The sequence below is a fragment of the Plectropomus leopardus genome, chromosome 1 (assembly GCF_008729295.1).
Source record: "Plectropomus leopardus isolate mb chromosome 1, YSFRI_Pleo_2.0, whole genome shotgun sequence".
NCBI lineage: Eukaryota > Metazoa > Chordata > Actinopteri > Perciformes > Serranidae > Plectropomus > Plectropomus leopardus.
In genome coordinates, this window is record NC_056463.1 from 27305163 (window position 1) to 27328059 (window position 22897).

Consider the following 22897-nt stretch of genomic DNA (forward strand, 5'->3'; position numbering starts at 1 on the left):
TAATGAGAGAGCTATCAAATGAACCAAGCCGCTCGAACCGGGGAGACGCAGTTGCCAAGGTAGGATGCTATTAATATCAAGACAAGGAATTAAATCAATAGGCTACGTCAAAACGACAGGGAAGGGGCAGCTCTCCTCCGCAAGGTGGCAACCTGAGTTTGAGTTTGAGTTTATTTACATTCGTGCTCACGGTTAACGACTGAATAATTGCAGAATTTACAATAAAAAAGTAAAACTATCTATACATGAAATTTAGCCTACATAATGAACAGAAAATAAATCATATCCTATATTAAAACTGTACACTTATACATTTATACACGCCAAACATCATACACTTTCATACAACCATGTACATATAAAAAGCCATTTCAACAGCGATCTATAACACAAGAGCATTATACAGCCGAAGAAACCGAAACTTCAGCTGTCTTTTGTTTTGGTTCAGTTGTGTATTGTGCAGTCTGATTGCTGTTGGCAAAGTTTGGATGCTATTTTAAGTTTGCTCCCTACATATAAGCTGCAAACCCTGAACATTTGTCCAAAAATAAAGTCTCTTATGTAAAAAAATAAATTAGCTGTTATAAATACGGCACGTGAGGAAAGAAATAAGGAACCTGTCACTGTCTTGGCAAAGTTTCACATCGTGTTCACTTAAAACCACAGTGTATGTTTGATGTGTTACCTTTGAGGCAGACTGTGAGGCTATTTTAGTGCAGAATCGAGACAATCAATCAGTTAGAATGACGCCATTACGTAACACTGAACGTCAAGTGAACATCTCTGGGACATTGTTTGCGTGATAAATAGATGTTGGGATAAAAACAGCAACTGTGTCGTTTGCGGTTTTGGTGCGTAGGAGAATATCTCCTCTTGCAAAATGTTGCTCTCACAAAGAGCCACGCTGTGATAAAAGCAAGTTTCTACCACCAGAAGAAACACAACCAGCAGTTTCAGTGAGAGAGACATAGATTACACTGACAGCGTCAGTCAGTCACCTATAGGAGCCTGCCGTGTGATCGATACCTTACCTGCTTCTCTAAGCATTCCTTCGCTGAGAGAGATGGTTTCGGTGACGGTGCCCTGTCACAAACACATCCCTCCAACAGGTACAGTCCGGAGGGGCGTGAGCTGGAGTCGTTCTCGAAATAAAACAGCATATTCTGCAACAAAGCGAACCACTTTGAATGCCATTTTGTGTTGTCTGAGCTTTTTTTACTCAGGCAACCTCGCCTCGTCCCGTCCTTCTTCGCCAAAAGAGCCAGATAGGTGATGTGGCCATCATTGAGTCTCATCCCTTTCTGCATTTTGGCTGTGAATCCGAAAAGGATCTGCGGGGATGCCTGCGGACTCTTACATGTTCTTCTTCTTCTCAGCACCTCCGAAACACAGTCAGACTTGGTGGGCAGCAGTCCACTCCCGCGTGCCCATCCACAGTTTCACCACTAACGTCTGCAACGGCGAAAGAAATTTTAAAAAGAAGAAAAAAGGATGTACGTGGAGTCAAAGTTACGCATTCAGCCGCACTAATTCCACGCTGCCAGCATACCACAGCAAACCCTGACGCCGTCCTTTTAGAAAAACCCTCTTCGTGAGCCCGAATCGCTCATGATGAGGACTGAGGTGTCCCCGTGCATAGCCTATACACGCGCACACAAGCGAGCGCGCGCGCACACAGCATCCTGTTCTCACAGGGGGAGGAAGCGCAGTCACGTGACCCGTCCCCGGAGCAGCAGATTTCAGCACCTTGGACAGAAACTCCGAGGAACAACACAGAGGAGCAGAGAGACGCAGCTTCTTCATGGGGAGAATCCCGAAGCAGATAAGGCTTATCAGGCCCTGAAGACCGACAGCACACACACACACACACACACACACACACACACACACACACACACACACACACACACACACTTAAGGGGAGTATTTTCTTTCTCAGAATTTGAACATATATGGAAAGTACATTTCTATAAGAATGAATAGTATATGATTAATTTTCTCATCAGTTTAGCTGAATTTTATATTCATAAAATAGCATGTATCATTTCATAACAGCAAACTTAAAAACATGTAATAAAAAATTAACAAAGACTAATTTATGCAAATCTTACAATTTTATTATACTAATACTAATTAGGTCAACCCCTGCATGTGTTCATAGTATTTTATTTTATTTTATTCTAATCATTTTAGGTGTGTAGTTGGGTAAATGAGGAAAGGTGGCACAGGAACACAGGAGGGCACAAAAAAAACTGTCTTCTTAATAATAAACTGAGCAAGTGAAAACAAAGACAGACTAACAAATAAAGACAACTTGAGAGTCTTACTCAGACACTTCATCTCTCTTCTCTTCCCAAAAGTCTGAAGAAATCACCACACTGCATAATGTTACAATTATACCATATGGACACTAGAAAGCAATACATCCATTAACAGTGTATAGCCCCACCCACTAGACTTTGAACCAGTGGTTTAAAATGTCTAAGTGTAGGTGAAATTAACTGCACCTCAATCTGCTGCAGCCGTGGTTCTCAACATTTCTACGTCAAGGACCCCTAAATTGATACACACTATGTGATGGACCCCCACTTGACAGGTTTTAGCTTCAGGGAGCTTCATTTGAAAAGATTTGGGCTTTTAGAAAGTGAAAATAAACTATTCCCATTTTTCTGAGGACCTCCTGCAACTCCCGCCCCGGTTGAGAAGCACTGTGTTACCACATTAAAATATACCAAATGCATTTATGCATTAGTATTGCTGATCTAAAAATGTATTATTTTGTCTATCAGGTATAGTTTAAATGCTTTTTTGCATCTGATACATCTGTACTTTCACTCATAAAGCTTTTTAATGGAGAGCACTTACTCAAAATGGATTATGTTTACATACTTTTATTGGTGTATTGTTACTTAAATGCTGTAAAGAATTTGAAAATAGTCAGATGTTACTGCTGAGAAGTTTCATTTTATTTTGGGGTTAAGATATTTAAGTTACTAGCTTACTTATAAACTAATCCTTAGTTTTAATATCTTGATAATATATGCTGCATTAATATGTAACTGGCCCTACATCAGCCACAGTTAAATAAAATACAGTACATCCTTAATGTCCCCTTTAATAATTGCATAAGAGTCTGACTGTTTGCCAGCATGTCCTGAACTTGAAACAGTATGTGTTTGGTACAAAGCTGAAAATCTTTCTGCACTGCCACCACAAATCTCCCTCTCACCCTGGCTTTGCCCATAATCACACTTCCTGTCTAATTAAGCACAAGTGGTGAAACAATTCACCGCCCATGCAGTCAGGGAGACAGGTAACCAGTGATGGTGAACATCAAACGTGTCTGCGTCAATTTATATTAGTTTATCATAACTTGTACGTAAACTTTTTAATATAACCTCTGCTCTTGGCAGGGTTCTTCCTCACAAGTAAAGTTCTCTCAGGTGACATATACTGTAAGGATACTGATTTCTAGGCATTACTACAATTTACTATCTTGACCCAGTGAAAATATACCTTGTTTCATTCCAGCAATGATATGATTTGAAATAATCTATGGCCACTAAACCTTTGTCCTTGTCTACTCTGTCTTGTCCTGTCCTGCCTCTTTTATAGAACACCGAGAGCACAGAGAGCAAACAACAGAACAAAAGCCTCTCAACACTGTCCACTGCTGGTGTATTTCCATATCTAAGAGGGCAAGAGAGATACTCATTAGGGTTGGCCCATAATTAATCCTGGATTAGCATATTGGGGCGAGGACACACACAATGGTTTATTTCATCACAGGGTGTTTCACAGTGGGATCATAGTGCTTCGTCTGTGTGGGATCATTAAAAGGATCCAGGGAGGTAAGAGGGCATAATTGAGTGAGATGCAACTGCTCTCACTGCTAGATTTAACCAGCTTTTTGGTCTTTTTTATGGAAAATCAGAGAGGACAATCTAACATTCTTAAGTATTTCATTTTTTTTTTTTGGAGTCAGGTGGAGTGAAGAGAGGCAGGGAAAGTGAAGGGAGAGAGATGCAACAGTGTGGAATGAGCTGCAATTCAACCCCATGCAGCCATTAGCAGACTGAGCTGCCAGGATGCCCCAGGCTCAGCTCTGTTGCCGGGCTACTTCCATCCCATAATCAACCCCTCAGACAGGGGTGGTAATGAGATGGTGATTCTCCTTTCTGACTGGCACTGATAGTAAAGATTATTTTTATGGCTTCCTTTTATAGATGGTATAAAATGGCGAGTGACGCAGAGGATTGAAAAGACGGAGCGGTGATGACATTTGACAAAGGTCATGGAGGGCATTCTAACCCATGAAAGTGTGGCCAATCAGAGGGCAGCTTCCAGAGGGTGGAGCCCACAGCTGGAGGTGATTTTAGACATATTGTGCAACAGGATTTTCAGGCATTCTTTCTGGGTTTCTGGGTTGCTGTGTATTGATAAACCAGAGTTATTAATCAACAAAGCTGGGATAAAAGGGGGTTAATGCAAGGGCACAAAAAAAAATCTGACAAAGCTGACAATCTCACAACTATCAATTATGTTATGTCATGGTGTTTTGGGAAACAGTTGCAAACCATATTCTTCAGACACAGAGTAAATTCATCTGGAGTAGTGTTTTTGGCCACCTGTCACATGCAAGTCCAATATTCACTCTTGTTCTAGCTCTGTTTTGGTCTCCACCAAACCCAGAGAAAAACATCTGCAAGACTTTTTTTTATTGCCAGCTAGTATCTGTATGCTTATGTTTTGGTGGCAATGGTAGTATCCTACAGCTATGAACTGATATGTATTACAATACATTTTATGCGCATATTGCAGCTGCAAAGTATTAAGGGTATCCACAAACTACAGCTTTAGTGTCAAGAATTAATTCTGATGCTGGTATCAAAAATATTAAAACTTTTTATTTTGCCGTGGCCGAGAACAATCAATGAGCACGTTTTGTATCTCATACTAATTCTTTTTACTTCTAGTGAGTATTGCCACTGGCCTTACATAGTACATACTGTTTCATGCAGTATACACAAAATTAGGACATACTACTTCATAACACTGCACTCTGAACTTTGACCCTCTTGCTCATATATGTGTTACCATGGAGATCACAGAAATCAACCCGTTTAGCTCTGCCGTTGTTACTTTGTAATCTCTGTATTATAACTGCATACATTGTGGATTCAAACATTTAATATTACCACAAACATGCATTTCTCTATCATTTTGCGGATAATTCAACACCCTGTACAAAAAATCCAGAACAATGAGCACTGAAGGAACTGGGAGGTCACGCTTGGCACATGTGTGAATTTTCAGCTGATGGTTGATCTGTAGTCCTCACTGCAAAATGCCACTAAATCCTGCACTGCTCCTTTTTAAAATGTGATGAGAACATTTGTCTTCAAAGCTGTCCTGTTCAATGAGTGATGGCACAACTGGGAGACTATTGAAAAATTCCCAATAGACTAAAATGCTTTGATAGCATTACGATACATTGAAATGATATCTTTATATTCCTGACAGAGTGTTTGTGTCAGTGTCAGCTGCTCATTCTCTCTGATGGCAGATTGGCCAGTGTGGGCAGCTCTCAGACTCTGGGATTTGGCCGCAGCTCTACACACTCTGCTGAGTGCCAGGTACTGCATGCAGGGTCACCACCTGCAGCATCCTCAGGCCAAACAGCATCAGAACTGACCGAAAGCCTGAGCTTTAGATAGGAGCGAACACAACCACAGATCTCACCCACGTATTACCTGTGCCATCCCAACAAAAACAAAACACAACAGGAGGAGTAGAGCGCTCAAAAGATGACTCAGACACTGAAAATGCAATGTTACAGAAGAGGAAAAAAGATATTTTATGTATCCCCTCCTTGTTCTTATGTAATTGTTAGTGATTATGTTGTAAAGTTTGAGGTTAGCAAAGTGATATTTTGCAAGAGACAGATGTGATTTTTTTTGTTCTTCAGAAATGACATCTAAACATTATAAAACAGAAGAAGAAAGTTTGCTAAATTATCTGTGCCCTTTCTTTGTTGTCCCTTTGTTTATACAATGAGTCATTATTTCAGATGTCATACTATTAAAGAAGGCTTCACAAAAATGAGACGAAGATGTGCAACAAAACAAGACAACATTTTTGTTCTCTCTAAGAAGTGAATGTTTGGGTGCAGATGTCTTATTTTGTCAGCTAGGGCTCCTTTGATTGAAATTTGGAGAAAACTGTGCCCTCTAACCAGCAGGGAGACCCTTGAACATGCGTTCAGGATTAATTGTAATAACTTTCGGTAATCCCTTACTTTCTGAAATTTTAATGTGTCTAATGCTTTGGTTTATTTGACCATTAATCTGTAAAACTAATGAGATTCCCATCAGTTTTAGCTGTATTTTGCATTTAGGGCTCATAAGCTAAAGCATGCTCACATACGCCACAAACAAATAAACACAACATTCTCTTATTATCATTCAACATTTTCTCAGATATTTTAGGCCATTTTATTCCCTTTATGACAGAGCAGGTGGAGAGTGACAGGAAAAGGGGGAGAAAGAGAGTGGGGCAGCAAAGGACTGCAGGTCAGATATGAACAGTGAGGTACGCAACACTTTTACCTAAGTCAAAGTATAAATAAACCACAAGTGGGAGATGCTGAGTCAAATTATAACTTCTAAGTACTGGAGTAATTGCTTAAAAAAACAAACTTGAAATCTAAAACTCTAAAAACAAAAATCTAAACGCATTGTTTTATATTGTCACAATGCATTTACAGAGCCACTGAATGCACCGCCATGCTTATAGAACAAAGCCCATAGAAAGGCCCACACTGTAAAAGGAAATTAATTGTTTTTGCTTAAATAAGCAAGTGTCTGGGCTGTTTTTTTCAGTGCATAGAAACACAAATCAACAAAAGGACCACCATTGCCATTTTCATTTTGTCTAAATTTAATATCAAACCCCCTGACCCTCACACAGTGTTCCTCTAACACAGCTTTGGCAGTGTATGCATGCACCAGGAGCAATGGTTGGTTTAAGAACGTGTCTTAGTTAATGAAAAAAAAGACAAGAGAGAAGAAACTGCAGTTCTTGTTTGTCTCTCTGTTTACCTCCCCTCCCTGCCTGTCTCTACTGATGAGCTGCTGAATCTGAGCGGCACCTGGGCAAGGGAGGGGAACACCGACAAACAAACCACACTCAGAACTGCATGAGCACAATTTATGGACTTTTGCATTTCAGAAAAGGAAAACTAAATCACTGATTAAAAGGAAATGTAATGGTTAATGTGGTGGAGGCACAAAAGTACAATATTTGTCTTTCAACTGTAGTGGAGTCAGAGTAATAAGTCTAAAAAAAACCCAAAAAGAATACTCAAGTAAAGTACAGATAATTAAAAACTGTACTTAAGTAAATGTAGCCTGCTTCATTATTGTCCACTACTGGATATGAATCCAGGCTGCTGCTGAGGACTATATGGGGCGCACGCTCCATATAACGTGAGTTAGAGTTCTCCCCAGAGTGTAAATTCTTAAAGAAAACCCCACCCTCCATCTGGTTATATTTTTGGTTCAAACTCAAAGATCTGAGATCATAGAAATGCAAAACTAGACAAATTCAAAGCAAAATAACAGTGATGGTAAATCATCATTACATTACATTTTCATTTTCATTCAAACAAAATATTTCTTTTTTATCTTAAAGGGGCCCTGTTATGTTCAATTTTTCTATCATAATTGTATTTTGGGGGTCTTCTAGAATAGGTTTACATGCTCTAATGTTCAAAAATGTGTTTCATACTGCCCTTTGCTGCAGCACCTCTGTCTGAAACATTCTGTCTGAGGAGACCTTTTACAAGCACAAAAATGCTAAACAAAACAACGAAGAAAAGGGAAAAACACAAATAAACATAATAAGTCTCCTTCAAACTGCAATCAGTTCTAAATTACAGGTCAAGATGTTCCCATATGACCCCAAATCTGCCTACATTCCCCCTGTCCAAAACCATTTTCACCCAAACCTCCACCGTGTGACCCTGTCAGAGTGGCATCTGTCTTTCGGTAACAGGTGTCATTCCCACAAGCTCCACACACAGCAGCCTCAAACGGCTGGCCCAAAGATTTATGCAAATGTCATGCAAATGCCATATAGCAGATCTGGAGGTGAGACATATTAATGAAAGGCAAAGCATCATAATCAGCCAGAGAAGTGCACTGTCCTTGACAAGCGAGCTGTCGCATCTTTAAATGTTACTGAAGGTCAGCGGACAGCACATCACTGAGACACTGCTGAGGCTTTAGGCAATATCTGCTGTCACACGTGGCTGCACGGACACACGCTTGGGGTCACCTGTGCTCGTCAACATGCACACATTTGCACTCCAACACAGTCCACCATCACACACGTGCACACTGTCCTGGCTGTAGGATGAAGGAGGCTGACTCATGAGGGCATGTGTTCATTATTATAATCTAGTCAGTGTGGAAGCATCTTAAACTGGTCATATTTTGGATGAGATGAAGTATGTGACTGAGTGGTAGATTTATACCGACGTTCACTACTTCGTCAATGTTCGTCAAGATTTAGCCCCACAAGCACAGATGATTGCAGATGCACACACACAGCTGCAAGCAGGCACATATCCACACTGACACACATACAAACACTCAAAACATACATATTCCAGCAGTCGTTCAGCCTCTGCTCTCTCGTTCCTTTTATAGAGGCTGTTTGGTGAAGAGGCCCAAAATTCGATTATGCATTTTCTCTTGACTGAAGCCTTCCATATTTAGAGAGTCTATTTGTGGCAATGTCTCTCCACAGTTGCCTTTGCCATGCCCTGAGGAGAGAGAGAGAGAGAGAGACAGAGACAGAGACAGAGAGAGGAGGGAGGGGGACTAATAAACCTCCCAGAGTATGCCTCGCTTAGTTTCAAAACTGCAGCAGAACTGGCACTCAGTGCCTGCAGTGCACAACAGTGCACCAACACTGATAAACTGGAATGGGCACGGTGCTGAGGGTCGACGTAACTGGAGGAATAGATCGCTGAACCTGTGCACTTTGTTAAAAATCCCTATTGTTTTCTTTGACTGACCCAAAAATGAGCAAAAAATTAGTAAAAAAATTCCCTGACAATTCGTAGAAGAAAGAAAGAAAGAAAGAAAGAAAGAAAGAAAGAAAGAAAGAAAGAAAGGGAAAATTATGAAAATGCATACAAATCCATAACATAATTTTAAATGTCTAATTTTGATAATTATAAAATATTTTCCCAAGAATTTTTTTCCTAGCTTTTGAAAGATAATATTCTCACTCATAGAATCAATTTTCCACCTTGACAAATGACCAAAATTCATTTTTGAAAATTCAATCATCTATAAAGCCCTCTCTGACAGACATTAGTTTTATTATCTATATGATTAATAATATGCTTAAGACTAGTAGTTTAAATAATTTCTTTTCCAACAATACAAGAGTTCATTTGGGTCTATAATATCATTTCTGGGGGCCTACTAAAAATCAATCTTTCATATCATTCTTCTCCTTCAGGGTCATTTGTTTCTATTTTTAGACTGAATTCAACATGCTCACTGCATGTTTAATAAGCCATGTTCTTTATTATGCTGAGGACGAACATTATTCAGCATTCCCCGGAAGAGAATAACCTTTTAACTTTAACCCCTTTTGACAGAATGTATTGTCTTCATGTCAAGTTACACTAGGTGAAACAGAAGAGACAGCTAGTTGCAGATAATTTACTTTTTTGTCAAAAGAAGAATAACCACTATATCACAGATAAGCATTATTTAGCAGATCAACATATAGTTAAACTCAATGCTTATCCTCAGCTGTGAGTTGTCTGTGTCTTGTAGAAATGACTTTACTGCCACTAGAGGTCAGTGTTTATGAGGTTAAGGTCAAACCTACTAACTACACAAGAACTGCAAGCATTGTACAGTGTGGTTTAAGGCTAACTAACTGCACAGATCCTACTTATAGAAAAAAATGTTTATCAAGGAAAAGAAGACAAGGTTAAGGAACGAGGAGGTGAACAAATTTGTGTTCACCTCCTCATTCCTGAGTGTAAGCACTAAAATAACATGAAAAGTATTTTTAAATTACAGACAGTAATATTTTTAGGAGGTAACATGTAAGGAACAATGGGGGAAAGGAGTGCCCATGGTATCTGTCACATAATGCGGAGCAGGTGGAACCAAAATGAAGGATATGGCAGGTAACAGGAGCTTAAAAGATCACTCTTTAATCCAAGGACACAGAAACAAGGATCTAACAAAGACTGAACTGAAAACTGAGGACTTAAACACAAACTAGTGTGATGAGGGGATGAAGTGCAGGTGAGGAAAAAGGGAGGAGAAGCTCAGGTGAGGGGAATAAGGTGATGAGGCAGAAGAACAGGCAGGGAGCTGGTTGGCTGGGAGAGATTGAGGAGCAGGGAAGGACTAATGAGACTAATGAGACAGGTGGGAAAAAGACAAAGGCAGGAAGCAACACAAGACATGATCCACAAAGAGATAACCTACAAAATAAAACAGGAAACAGACTGAAGATGTATACACGAAAAACACTAAAACAAAGTCAAAAAAGACAACAGAATATTCACAAAAACACAAAATCATGACAGCATCAATGGTGGCCTATTGAAAAACAATTACTATGAGAAATTACAATGTAAACACATTTGATTTTAGTCCACACATTTAAAGTGAGCACCGTGGATCAGAGAGAAGATGTCATCACCCACGTAAGCCCCTTTGTACTCCCCTTTGTCTGTGTAGTGGTCTGTCCTGTCTCCAGGTGAGACAGGACAGACCACTACACAGACACACAAGAGGCAGAACTCAAGGACACTACTGACACAAAGAGACACGGGATGCTGAGAAACATGAAGCAGAAAACACATGATTGAAGAACCGACATGGAAAAATAGAGGTGAATGAAACTTTGTCTAAGCTGCTGCTTAAAGAAATAAGAGTGAGCCAATATTTCACAACACAATACACTGTCAGCAGCTTCAGGACAAACTGGTTCTGAGTTTTCTACATTTTTTTAAAATGTCATTTTTCAATGCCACAAGCCCCTTAAACTAAATCCCATTAACACAGATTGTATTAGGTTAGAGGCAAAAAACCTAAAATATTTGCAAATTAAATCATATTGTATGAAGAAGTACAGGCAAGTTAAGTAGGACCACTAAGAGGTCAAAATGTGTTTTCTAATATATTTGGCACTGACTTTGGTGATTGCTTTGTATGGTTTTATAACAGCCAGGATGTGTGGCCCTTTTACAGAGAAAAATTCACATTACAGCACATTTATGTTTTATGATGTTCCAGTATTTCAAAAATGATAATGCCTCCATACACAAAGTCAAGAGGGGTTTCAAAAGCAGAAATGCTTAACATGTTTTTTCCCTAATACACATCCTCACAGCCTTTATTAGTATGCAGTGGAGGTTTGTCAGCAAAACAATGTAGGAAATACTTCATAATGTAGTACCCATATGGTCATTTTGGGAATGTAACCCCTATAATTCATATGCTCTTCTATGCATCTGAGTTTCTAGTTATTCCCAAAGCCCCTATCAGTGCATGACTGTACGACCACAGTTTGGGTAGCATTTCATATACAATGTGCAATACCAAAATGTACCATGGAGCAGACAGCGTCCATTCTGTCCCCAAGACATCGCTTATCAAAGTAATTGCAGTGCTTGCCCTCTAGTGTTCAGAGGCTGACAGTGACAGCAGAGACGTGTTAGATCTCAGTTCGCTGGCCTTGCCATTTCAACTGCCAGGTCCTGATGTGTGCTGGCAGCCCTCCATGATCACATTTCACCCTTCAGTGAACAGCAGGGGTGTAGCACAGCACAACAACAGCAGCAGCAGCAGCTCTGCAAGCTCCACAGTGTTGCTTCTCATTTGCACAGGTCCCAGTGAGGTTCATCAGTTACACGTTACTTTCTACATACAAAACACTGCAGCTTGTTGTGCGTAGTTTTTCTTGTACAATAGCATAATTAATTGAATTACCTAGGAATTAACGCGCTATCTTGCTACCAAAGTTCATTTTTATCACTATTAGAATGAGTTGTTTTTCTGCTTTTTGGGGTTTTTTTTTGCTGTCCACATATAGTATTTCCTTGAAACTGTTGGTCTGCATAGTTTACACTCCCATGTGGGTAAATCATGTTATCAAGTTATGAGTCACATGAGTACATACACAAAAGTACCAACAAATCTATTGTACTACATATTTGAAACAGGTACAGTAGGTGGATGCACACACACACACACACACACACAAAGTCAGACATTATTTCAAACCCCACATGATGTGTGCTTATGGCAACTGAGTGCTGTTTGGCCTGTCAAAAATATACTCAGGATGATTTGGAAATGAAACAACTCAAGGATCACATTGTGAAAATGTGAGGAATCAACAGTTTAATTGAGCATATAAATTAAGTTAAATTTCACTGGTTCAATACCTGAAAAGTGATGTCATTAATGACATCTTGTATACAGAACTATGTGCTAAATTCCTTGTGATTATTACATCTGATCATGCACTGAGATGCTACAGTGTCTGCATTTTGATATTACAGACCAAACTGCACAAACTCAAAAGCAAATAATGTCTAAGTGTGTTAGTGTTCTTTAATCTGTGGATGCAAATGTGTTTCTGAGTGTCTTTGAACAAAACCTAAGAACCCAATATTTTTGGAAAGCAATGTTTAACAGTGGAATTACAGCTGTTTAAACTCTGAGCAATCTAACTCAACCCTTCCAACTTTCATCAGGTCCAGCTGAGTCTCATCAGGCCCAGCGATGAATATAAAGATCAAGCAGAGATGAGACAGACGTGCAAAGAGTGTCACATTTATGCTGCATGAATGTGTTGCACAATTATTGTTGGGGTCTAATTTCCTGTTTATATACTGAAGGTTCTTTACACCCAACAAAAATCCAGCAAGACTCTTTAGTGGAGGAGGCATAGCGCAACTACTGATGAACAAATAAAACAATGCAAAGCCTTATAATTAAATAATAATTCCGACTAAGGGAGTAGACACTCGATTTTATCTTTTACGCTCCAGTCTCTTGCACCACTCTTAATCCATCAGAACAGACTGACCCATTATCCAAACTACTTACTGTGTAAAAGCCAGCTCTCAGTAACAGGCACAAAGGGGGATTTAGAGACTTTAGAGAGGGAGTGGTGACCAATACTGGCCATTGTTGCCAAAAAAGAAAAAAGAAATGTCTGTGTATGATTGCTTTACAGACTACTACAAATTTAGTGGTGAGGGGGGACATTTTCTCCCCAAAAAATGACCTGAAGTGGTTTTTTACTTATTTTCTATTTATTTATTTATTTTTTTAAATAACCCAATTCAGTCTGCTGTGTCAGTTTACCCTGTTGGCCACTAGAAGGCATTGCACCCTTTGGAGATGAATCAAGCGATGAGACGTCTTTTCACTCAAAACTGTGTCCACTTTAAACATTCACAGAGTTCTCATTACTAACGTTGAAGCAACAGTTCATCTAACATTAAAAAAACATATCATGCATATACAGCATGCACGATAAACTGAATGATATGACGGTAAACTAAATGTGTCATTTTGTCTTTGTTTTTGATCCTTTTTCAGACAGAGAGATAGATAGACAGACAGACTAAGAACATGACAGTGTGTTGTGCCAGATGTAGTTTTGCTCAAAATCAGTACTTTACACAAACCTGACTTTCTTTCATAAAAAAAAAAAAAAAATGCAGCTGCTTTACCCTGAGATGAGGCTTTGTCAGGAAAAAAGCAATAGCATCCTCCAAGTTAATAAAAGAAAAATTAAAATTTAACAATAGAAATACAAACATACAAAAATACACACATTTGGTTTGGAGACAAACCAAATGTCTCACAACAGAGGCCACTGTTGAGCGTTGGATTTTTGGCAAATCCAGTGACCTCAGCTGATCTCTGTCTGACTGATGTGCATGTAGTGTTTGTCTGATAACTTAAGCCTTAATATTTGAGAGTGTGAATGTGATTTTGTTTTGTATAATTTTTCAGGGTTTATGGTTGCACTTCATGTTAAAGGAGTACTTCTCCCACCATACGACCTTTTCTATATCACTCACTCACCCCGTGTTACACTGAATTTGTAAAGAAAACTTTGTTTTTCTCACGTCTCTGGTGGAGGGAGAATCCAAAAACAGAGGAAATTTGTGATGAATTCAAAGGGGTCTGTTTTTAACGACAGCAAAACTATATCAAAAACATCCGTTGATAAACTCTCACAGAACTCAGTGTAATCCAGCTCTCATTTATCCAGTCATATGCTCAATGCAGACAGACAGCCCTGTCTCTTTTTTCTGATGAGGAACTGCGCTGAAAGTGAGTCTCATCTATGGTCTCTTCAAAGCCAGACTCTATTGACAAAAGCTGCAATAGTTCCTCGCTAAACAAGGAGAGAAAAAAGTTTTCTTCACAAATCCAATGTAACACAGGATAAATAATACAAAAGTGGCCATTCAGGAGGTGAAATATTCTGTTTCAGTTTGGGATTTGTTAAAAATGCTTCAATTATGAATCATGCCACATACAATAGTAGCTGTAACTCATTGTTATAACGAAACTATGACGTTTTAACTCTGGCATTTGTGCTGTAGCTCATCGGAGAGCGTGATTATGCAGGAAGGCTAAAATTAGTACAAGCACCATGATCACACATGAAGCATACACCTAAAATTCATAAGACTAGTTACAATCTAAATCTATAAACAATATGGAAATTCTGAATGAGGAAGTGAAATGCTCTCTTTCTGATCAGCAGCTAATGCTGCTGCAAAAGATATTTAACTCCCAACAGCCTCAGTAAAGCTTGTGATGACTGTCAACAGAAAAACCCTAACCCTAACCCAGCCAAACACCACAGCATTTTATCTGATGACTACATTTCTGCTCTGTCCATGTCATTTTGAAGGGAGTGGTGTCACATTGTGAGTAATAATCAGTTATGTTATTAGCTACACCTGTGCATGATCTGCTATAATAAGTCAAAGATCAGATCAGCACAAAAAGTGAAAAGATGTGACCAGGTGAACATTTAGCAATCAGAGAGGAGAAGGAGAACAATGTTTGTGGTTATTTATGTTACAAGTTTTCTTCAATAAATAAAAACGATTTTACAACCAAAATTTCTCATTTTAAGTCATAACAATGATAATATCCCCCAAAATATGATTATCTTATTATTAAGTCAGGACTTGAATTAAAGCTACAGTTGGTCATTTTTATGAAAACCACTTTTTGTTGTATTTGCTGAAACTGTTTCTAATTTCTGAAAAAAGTCCCTCCCCTTCCTAGAATCTACTGTGGTGCACAAAAACAGTCTGGAACTCAGCTGTCAATCATGGCTTGTGATCTGTAGAAAAACTGTTAACTATGCAGTTTACTTGTCAAATATGAATCACGATCATTTCTCACCTCAAAAGTTTTCAGAAACAGATTTTAGAGTACTGTTTCACTTCAAAATCAGAAAGCTGTGACTCGGCCACCGTGTTGAAAACAGTCAAGCCAAAACTAACCAACACCCAGCAGTCAGAGCATATTTTCTCATTTTACAACTAAACAGTACACTGAAATATGTTTCTGAGAACACTTGATTTCATACAAGGATTGCAGCTCAAAGTACTTAACAGTAAAAAATGTAACACAAAAACAAGATCAGAGAATCAGACAGGCAGAGATAAACAAGATATAAAAGTCAAAGTAAAAAGTACAGAGACCAGTAAGAACAATAAAAATAAAAGAATTGTTATAAAATAATATTTACAAGAATTTCATTAATTAAAAGCAGGACTAAATACATTTTTTCAGCTGCCATTTAAAAACATTCACAGAGCCAACTTCTCTCTTAGCTTTTGGAAGGCTAATCCACAGTTTTGGAGCATAGTTTAAAAAAAAAAAAGCTGTGCTGCCTATTTTCTTGTGCGTATAATTGTGTGTATTTAAAAACCCAGCAGCAGAAGTTCTGAGAGCTCGTGAAGGATTACAGAACGAGAGTCTGCAATGTAGGCTGCTCCCAAACCATTATGAGCTTTCTAAACAAATAAAAGAATATTAAAATCTATTCTAAAGATACTGGAAGCCAGTGTAGTGTAGCTTAAACCATTGTAATATGCTCCCTCTTGTTGCTCCCTTGTTTCTGTTAAAAGCCAAGCTGCACAATTCTGAATAAGCTGAAGTTTCTCAATTGACAGTTTTGGAAGGCCAGTTCAAAGAGCATTGCAATAATCAGGTCGATTTGAAATAAAAGCATGGATAAGTTTTTCAGCATCTTGCAGGATAAGTACAGCTGTACCTTTGTAATGTTTCTAAAGTGAAAAAAGTTGTTTTGGTCACCGTCTTTCTGTGTGGAGTAAAACTTACATCTGAATCCAGAACAGTTCCAAGGCATGTTACTTCAGATTTAATCTCAGGAGCTGGATGCACAAGCTTGCAGACAGTAGATCTCTTTTAGCTTTGGGGCCAACTAAGAGTATCTCAGTTTTACTGTTGTTCAGTTTCAAAAAGTTATTACTCATCCAAGTTTTTTGCTGCAACCACTCCAGTGGTCAGGGAGCAAAGGGCATAGTCATCCTCAGGGTTGAGCGAAATGTATAGCTGTGTATTATCAGCATAACTATCAAATTTAAGTTGACGTTCCCTGATTATATTACCTAAGGGCAGCATACACACAGAGAAAATAAGTTAGGTTTTGACTTCAGTTCACAAGCTGTGATTGACAGCTGGGTGATAAACTTCTCAGCTCTGATTGGTTGTTTTTGCTCACATGCAGTAAAGCATGTTTCACAGGAAATCTATCTAATGTTAATACAGTGGAAGTTTTGGCAAATTTGACAAAAAGTTATTTTTTAAATAAAAGTTACCAACTACAACCTCAACAAAGTGTCCCAGTAAGTCATGGTACAGTGAGCCAGTATGCACACCACCAGCTAAATGGGACTTTTGTGCCGTCATAAACACAGGTCGTGCAATGTGTTTATTCAGGACCATTTCAATCCATCACGTGAACTAAATTAAAACGCCATTCTCTAAGTCCAAATACTAAACAGCAACAATCACTTGTTTTTTTCTGGCCTGGTGGTGGAAGGTGTACAACAGGAGTCCTTACAAGTGGGAAAACCTTCTGCAATGCTGGAGGAAGCATGTGGGGACATTCCACTGGAGTTCATCCAGGGAAGGATTCGACACGCCAGGGGGTACTTCCCCCCGCTGCCTGGCCAGGGCTTACATTGCGTGTGATGTGTGGATGACATTTTATGGCCTCATATAGCCAGGACCTTGAAACTGAGAGAAACAATATGATGTGAATGGATATTTACGGCATTGTTTACAGGACTGAAGTAAAGTGGTGTGCAGTACTTTGCTTTTAGCTTGTGTACTCTCTTATTTGCCATGTCTTCACCAAACTTCAGCTTCATGTCCTCTTGTGTTAAATAATACTATTGAAATCTGAGCATACTTGACTTTGTGTAATTTGTACTGATTACAGTAGACTAGTGTCCCAACGTCGTTGTTTGGAATCAGGTTCTGTACAGTGACATGTTTTTAGATGTGTTTCAAACTGAACTTTTTAGTGTGTAACAGTTTGTACTGTTTTCTGATGGACTCACCACCTGAAAAAATGCTTCAGTTAGATGAAGAATATGTGTTGTGACTATGTATAAGGTTTGTAGATATGAGATATGAGCAAGTAATTTTGTCATTATAATTTTGAGAAAGTGGTGCATAATGTTTGGAAATTCATCCTAGCTGTAATTTTGAAGGAAATCATCAGGTACAAAGCCACTTACACTGTAAACTTTTTTTTGGAACTGACAAAACAAAATCATGAAGATGAATAAATAACTTTTTTTTTAAAAAAATGCAGACCAAAACATAAACAAATGAACAAGACCACGTTAACAAAGCATATAAAAAAATAATAATCAAAATAATCCAAAGTGTAGCAGGTCACCATGGGTAGTTACAGTAGTGCTGGGCGATATAACCAAACAGCTGCATCACAACATTTTTTAGGATTTTGGTCGTATCACAGTGCATCACGGCACCTGTAAATTGTCATTTGTACTATGTTAGTTGTTAATGACCTGCTTTGGCCATTTAGAATATATCACATTGAACTTTGATTCAGAAGTCATTATTTGAATGTATGCTTCCATATCTGTGAGTGTCCGTGTGTGAATGCAAACACACGGACACTTATGCACACATGTGAGCAGTGTGAAGCAGAGTGGTGGGAGCCGCAGAGCAGAGGGGCCAGGAATGTGTCCACTCTAATCCCAATGAGGGACAGAAGATGTTTTAGCAGATCTCCTCAGGTCCACATGAGTGGCCCCAGCGTCTGATGTTCCCACAAACTCCGGAACTGGATAAAGAGAGGCCGACGCCTGTTTGGTTAACACCAGACTTTCACACTGACGAGAGGAACTCAACTAAATAATCGACAACAATGCCAGCAGAGATGTCTACAGCCCTTCCTCTCCGGATGGTATGCTAAGACATCACAAAATATCAAGAGCAAAATGTCAAACCATGCGGAAGAGGGCTGAGCGTTGACGCTGCCTGGTGCCAGTTGGGAAGAATACCGTGCATGTCAGTAAAGTGTAAAAATGTAATGACCTTAAATAGTGGTGAGCCAAACTAAAAACTCAGTCCAAATGTAAACTAGCTTTGCATCTTTATTTGACTAAACTTAAATAATATATGTTTAAACCCCAAACACTAATGTTGCAGGACAAAGCAGTCTCCTTTTTAAACAATTACACCACCCCTAATGGCATTTTATAGCAAACACAACTTTTTAAAAGCCTAATTTGTGTCATTTTGAACAGAGTTTTTTTTTTTACAATGTACTCAAACCAAAGGATGTAATTTACAGTACTATGGTGAACAAAATTATTATTACCAAATTTTGGACTCTCTTTTAGTTAAAATAGAATAGAATAGAACAGAAAAGAAAGCCTCTACCGTCATTGTAAAAGTACAATAAAATTGGAAAGCGCTACGTCTGAAACTGTGCAAGTATTAAAAATACAAATGACAAAATACATGTAATCAAAGTTTACAATAGCCAACATCTAAAATCAGTCTTTAGATAGATGCACCACTCTCTGCCTGAAGAGGAAAATGTCTCTCAACTTATATTTTGGACTTCCATGCTTTTACATGCGCCTGTTTAAAAAGAAGTGCTCCGAATATTTGAATTTGCCTCCTTGAATTGAAACGAGAACTGAGTCGTATCTCCGGACTTGAGGAGCTGATGGGAAACGGGCGGCGATGAGTCCAGAGCAGCGCAGCGTATGCTAAGTCAGAAGGACAGCTGACTCAGCACCTCCCCTGTTGTCTGTGTGCTCACTCGACAATGTCTTTATCCCCAGTGACAGAATACAGCCTCGGGGCCCGAACACCCCTCACAACCATCTGAAAATCCTGCTACCAGCTCGGGCCCTGGAATTCTTACAGACACCCCTGATCCCAATCCTGATCCGCCCCCTTTTTTCTCTTTCCATAAACACAAGCAGAATCATGAGAGAGGAGGTCGGAGTGTCACACAGCCATATGGTGCCATATCATAGTTTTATTTATACTCCATAGCTCTGTGTGGACAGAACAAATGAGTCATAGGGGTGTCGATTACACAGGTAATGCTGTCTTTTTCCTTTTTTCTGACCTTATCAATCCTCGATTCCTTTCTTCTCGCTGCCTCAAACTGAGCTCTCACATTTGATAAAGGTGGCAAAACTGTTTTTTTTTTTCATGTTGTTTTAAATTAGAAAGGTTATACACTGACAAATACATTGTAATATATCCTTCTGCGTGCCAATTAGTCACTTGCAGACAAATACATCTACAATATGTTATCCAACATAGGGCCATAATTCATGTTTTGGGTCAATTGGACCCCAGTTAGACTTCTTATTAACAAACTTTTGTAAAACTCCAAATACAGTAATCCTAATGGAATGATTTGAGATTTGGGGGGTGGAGCTGTGGTAGTAATATGAACACACAGATACAGCGCATATATGGAAATCCACTGTAGTCCTGAGAACCCTGACAGACCTGATGTAATTCTCTTTAGCGGACTTCTGAAACATATTATCAATTGTAAAATCATACTACGTTTTTCAAAATACATGAGATTTTAGAAAAAAGAAAGTGATGATGTATCATTATGATAAAACAATATTAAGTTTGTCTTTTGAGCTTTAAAGTGACTCCAGGGTCTTACTGACACCAAGCAGAAGATGCATCACAAGAAAAATATTGAGTGCGGTCCAAAAAAAAAAAAAAAACAACAAATAACAAAAAAACTTTATTAAATTATGGAGTCCAACACTAGGACTGTAAAATGATGGTAGAGTTGAATGAATATGACACAGATTCACTGAAAATATGCAATTTAAGCTTCACACATAAATCATTTATTGCAAGGCTATTGAAGTGGACTGCAATATATCATACTATGCAAGTGTTTATCTTTGCATATCTGCAATTGAAATTTTGATTATCTACTTTAAATATGACAATGATTAAATAATAATTGTATTTATCTTTGAATTAAAGCACATTTCCATGTGAAATAGCCTCTAATTTACCACCATTTCAGTCAAATAAAGCAGGATTATGTATATAACACATTCAGCACATTTTCTTTTGCATTTTTTAGACAACTTTTTCACAACTTTTCAACTCCACACTGCGAAACAAAATCCTGCGCACCAACCACAAAACCATGCTGTGGTTAAGTGTCACATCACTTTAACACAGAAAACAGCATGGGACATGTCAATGTATTTAAAAAAAAAGAAAAAGAAAAAAATAGAAAGACACACAATATGATTCTCAGTCTGCACACAACCAGCCAAGAGTATTTTGTATTTAGGATGCTGTGTTACTAAACTCCTGCATCACTTGCAATGCACAACAATTATCAGAAGTAAATATTGTGACATTAATAAAGCACCGTATTATATACCAGTGATTCTTATTACCCGAGTGGGGACACAAACTGAGTTACAGGCCCGTTTCTGCACTGAGGAATGTTTTGCAGTAAAACAAGCAGGATCTAATGCAAGCTTTACTACAGATAAGTGACTGGCGACACAGAGAAGCTGAGTCACTGTGGCTGCTCTGATTCAGCTCAACACATGCACAGACTCGTCCGAAGATAATCACGGCATGGGCTGCTCTGCTCTGCTTTAGGCCCGTGAGTGCTGCAAACCTGTATTCCCGCACCTGCCTGAGGCACACACTGTTTGCGTCTGTACTCTGAGAGAAACTGAGGGAGGGAGAGACAGAGGCATCCACTGCAAAGATGAAGGAGGTGAAAGAGAGATAAAGACGTAAAGAATAGAGAGAGAAAAGAACTGCATACCAGAGTGGGCAGACAACAAAACTTCACACACACATTCTCCTTAAGTCTTTATGATCTCCAGAGGGAGAAAACAGGCACAGATGATCTGATGTTCTCTGCTGTGGGGGGGGGGGGGGGGGGTGGCGCATGCCACTGCCTGCACCTGCTAACTGACTCCACATATCAGGGTGTATAATGAGATACAACTATGGCAGCTTGTGGTTCCTGGAATATGCTGCAATATGTTAAAAGTGCTGCCTTTTAATTGTTCTCACAAGTTGCTAAGTGATTCCTGTGTTTACTCTCCAAACAGCCTTTGGGGCACAAAGGGAGCGTTCAATGTCCCTCACACTGACTGCATCATTGGTGACATACATGTTGTTCGTGAGTAAATCCAAGGTTTTGCTCCTGAATGGGACATCATAACTTTAGAGGAAGTGGTATACTTTAAGAAAGAATGAAAGATACACACAGCAAAGGATAGAAAATCGCTTATGTTTGCGACTGAACCAGGAGCTATTTCCTTCTCCCTCTGCGTGGGCCCCATGAGGAGGAAAGGGGAGAGCGAGTGGTCAACAGAGGTCTTTCTAGGAGCAGCTGAATACCAGAGGAGCTGACAGGTATGTACATATTGGAATGTGCTTCTCAGCCACACCTGTGGGGAACACACCCGCCAAGCCTGGCCTCTCTCATCCCACTGGCTGATCTCCCCGTGATTGACAACTGGAAGAACTATTTGGCTCCAGTCCACGAGAGCCAGGGGGCAGGTATGGTGAGTTTTGAATGTGAACCAATGGCAGCGGAGAAATCCCTCCGAGCCAGGCGGGGCTGCAGTGAAATAAAACTCATCAATGGGGTGTGTCTCAAAAGTTTGTCAGCAGTGAAACAGTGAGGGGCCACTGCTGCGGGAACCCACTCTGACTGGTTAAAGCTTAACTAGTTCCTCGCTGCGTGAGGATCTCAGTGGCTTTCAGCTGCAAGAGATGATAGAGAAAGACAGAGGGGGACTTTTTTCCACGGCAGGTTTTCCTCCTCTGCAGCTGAATGATGGAAGCGAAACTACAGAGCTCATCTGCGCCGACCTCAAGAACTCCTCTCTGAGAACCAAGACTTCAAGGGACGGGATGGCAGCTTCAGGCTGTCCATGGATAGAGACTTTTTAAACATCTCAGGACTCATTTTTGTCCCTTAACATTAGGTCCTCCATCACCGTGTGATTTACAGGTACAGGTTTCAGGTACTGTGGTCGCTCACATCTCCTTATCACTTTTCCAGCCCAGCTATAGATTCTGTATCCGTTGGACGGAGAACTGATAAGGGCATGTGCATGACATTACCTACTGCAGAGACAACATCTGTGTCAGAGAGCCTCGGGCCAATTCAGTCAATCACTTCATGACTGGTGTTCATGTTGACAGCTTTTATTAGTTTTTGTGCATTAGCTGTTTGACTTTGCTGCAAATTG

The 22897-nt window shown here is 39.4% G+C and overlaps 1 protein-coding gene across 1 annotated transcript in view; it reads right to left on the minus strand.

Annotated features, from left to right (window-relative positions):
• LOC121942768 (ras-specific guanine nucleotide-releasing factor 1-like) overlaps positions 1-1398 on the minus strand; it is a 42355-nt gene extending 40957 nt beyond the window's left edge. Inside the window, exon 1 of the mRNA XM_042486020.1 lies at positions 1032-1398. Within this exon, the coding sequence (XP_042341954.1) occupies positions 1032-1307 (276 nt within the window). The 5' untranslated portion in view covers positions 1308-1398. The remainder of the gene's footprint in view (positions 1-1031) is intronic.
• Between the last annotated feature and the right edge of the window lie 21499 nt (positions 1399-22897).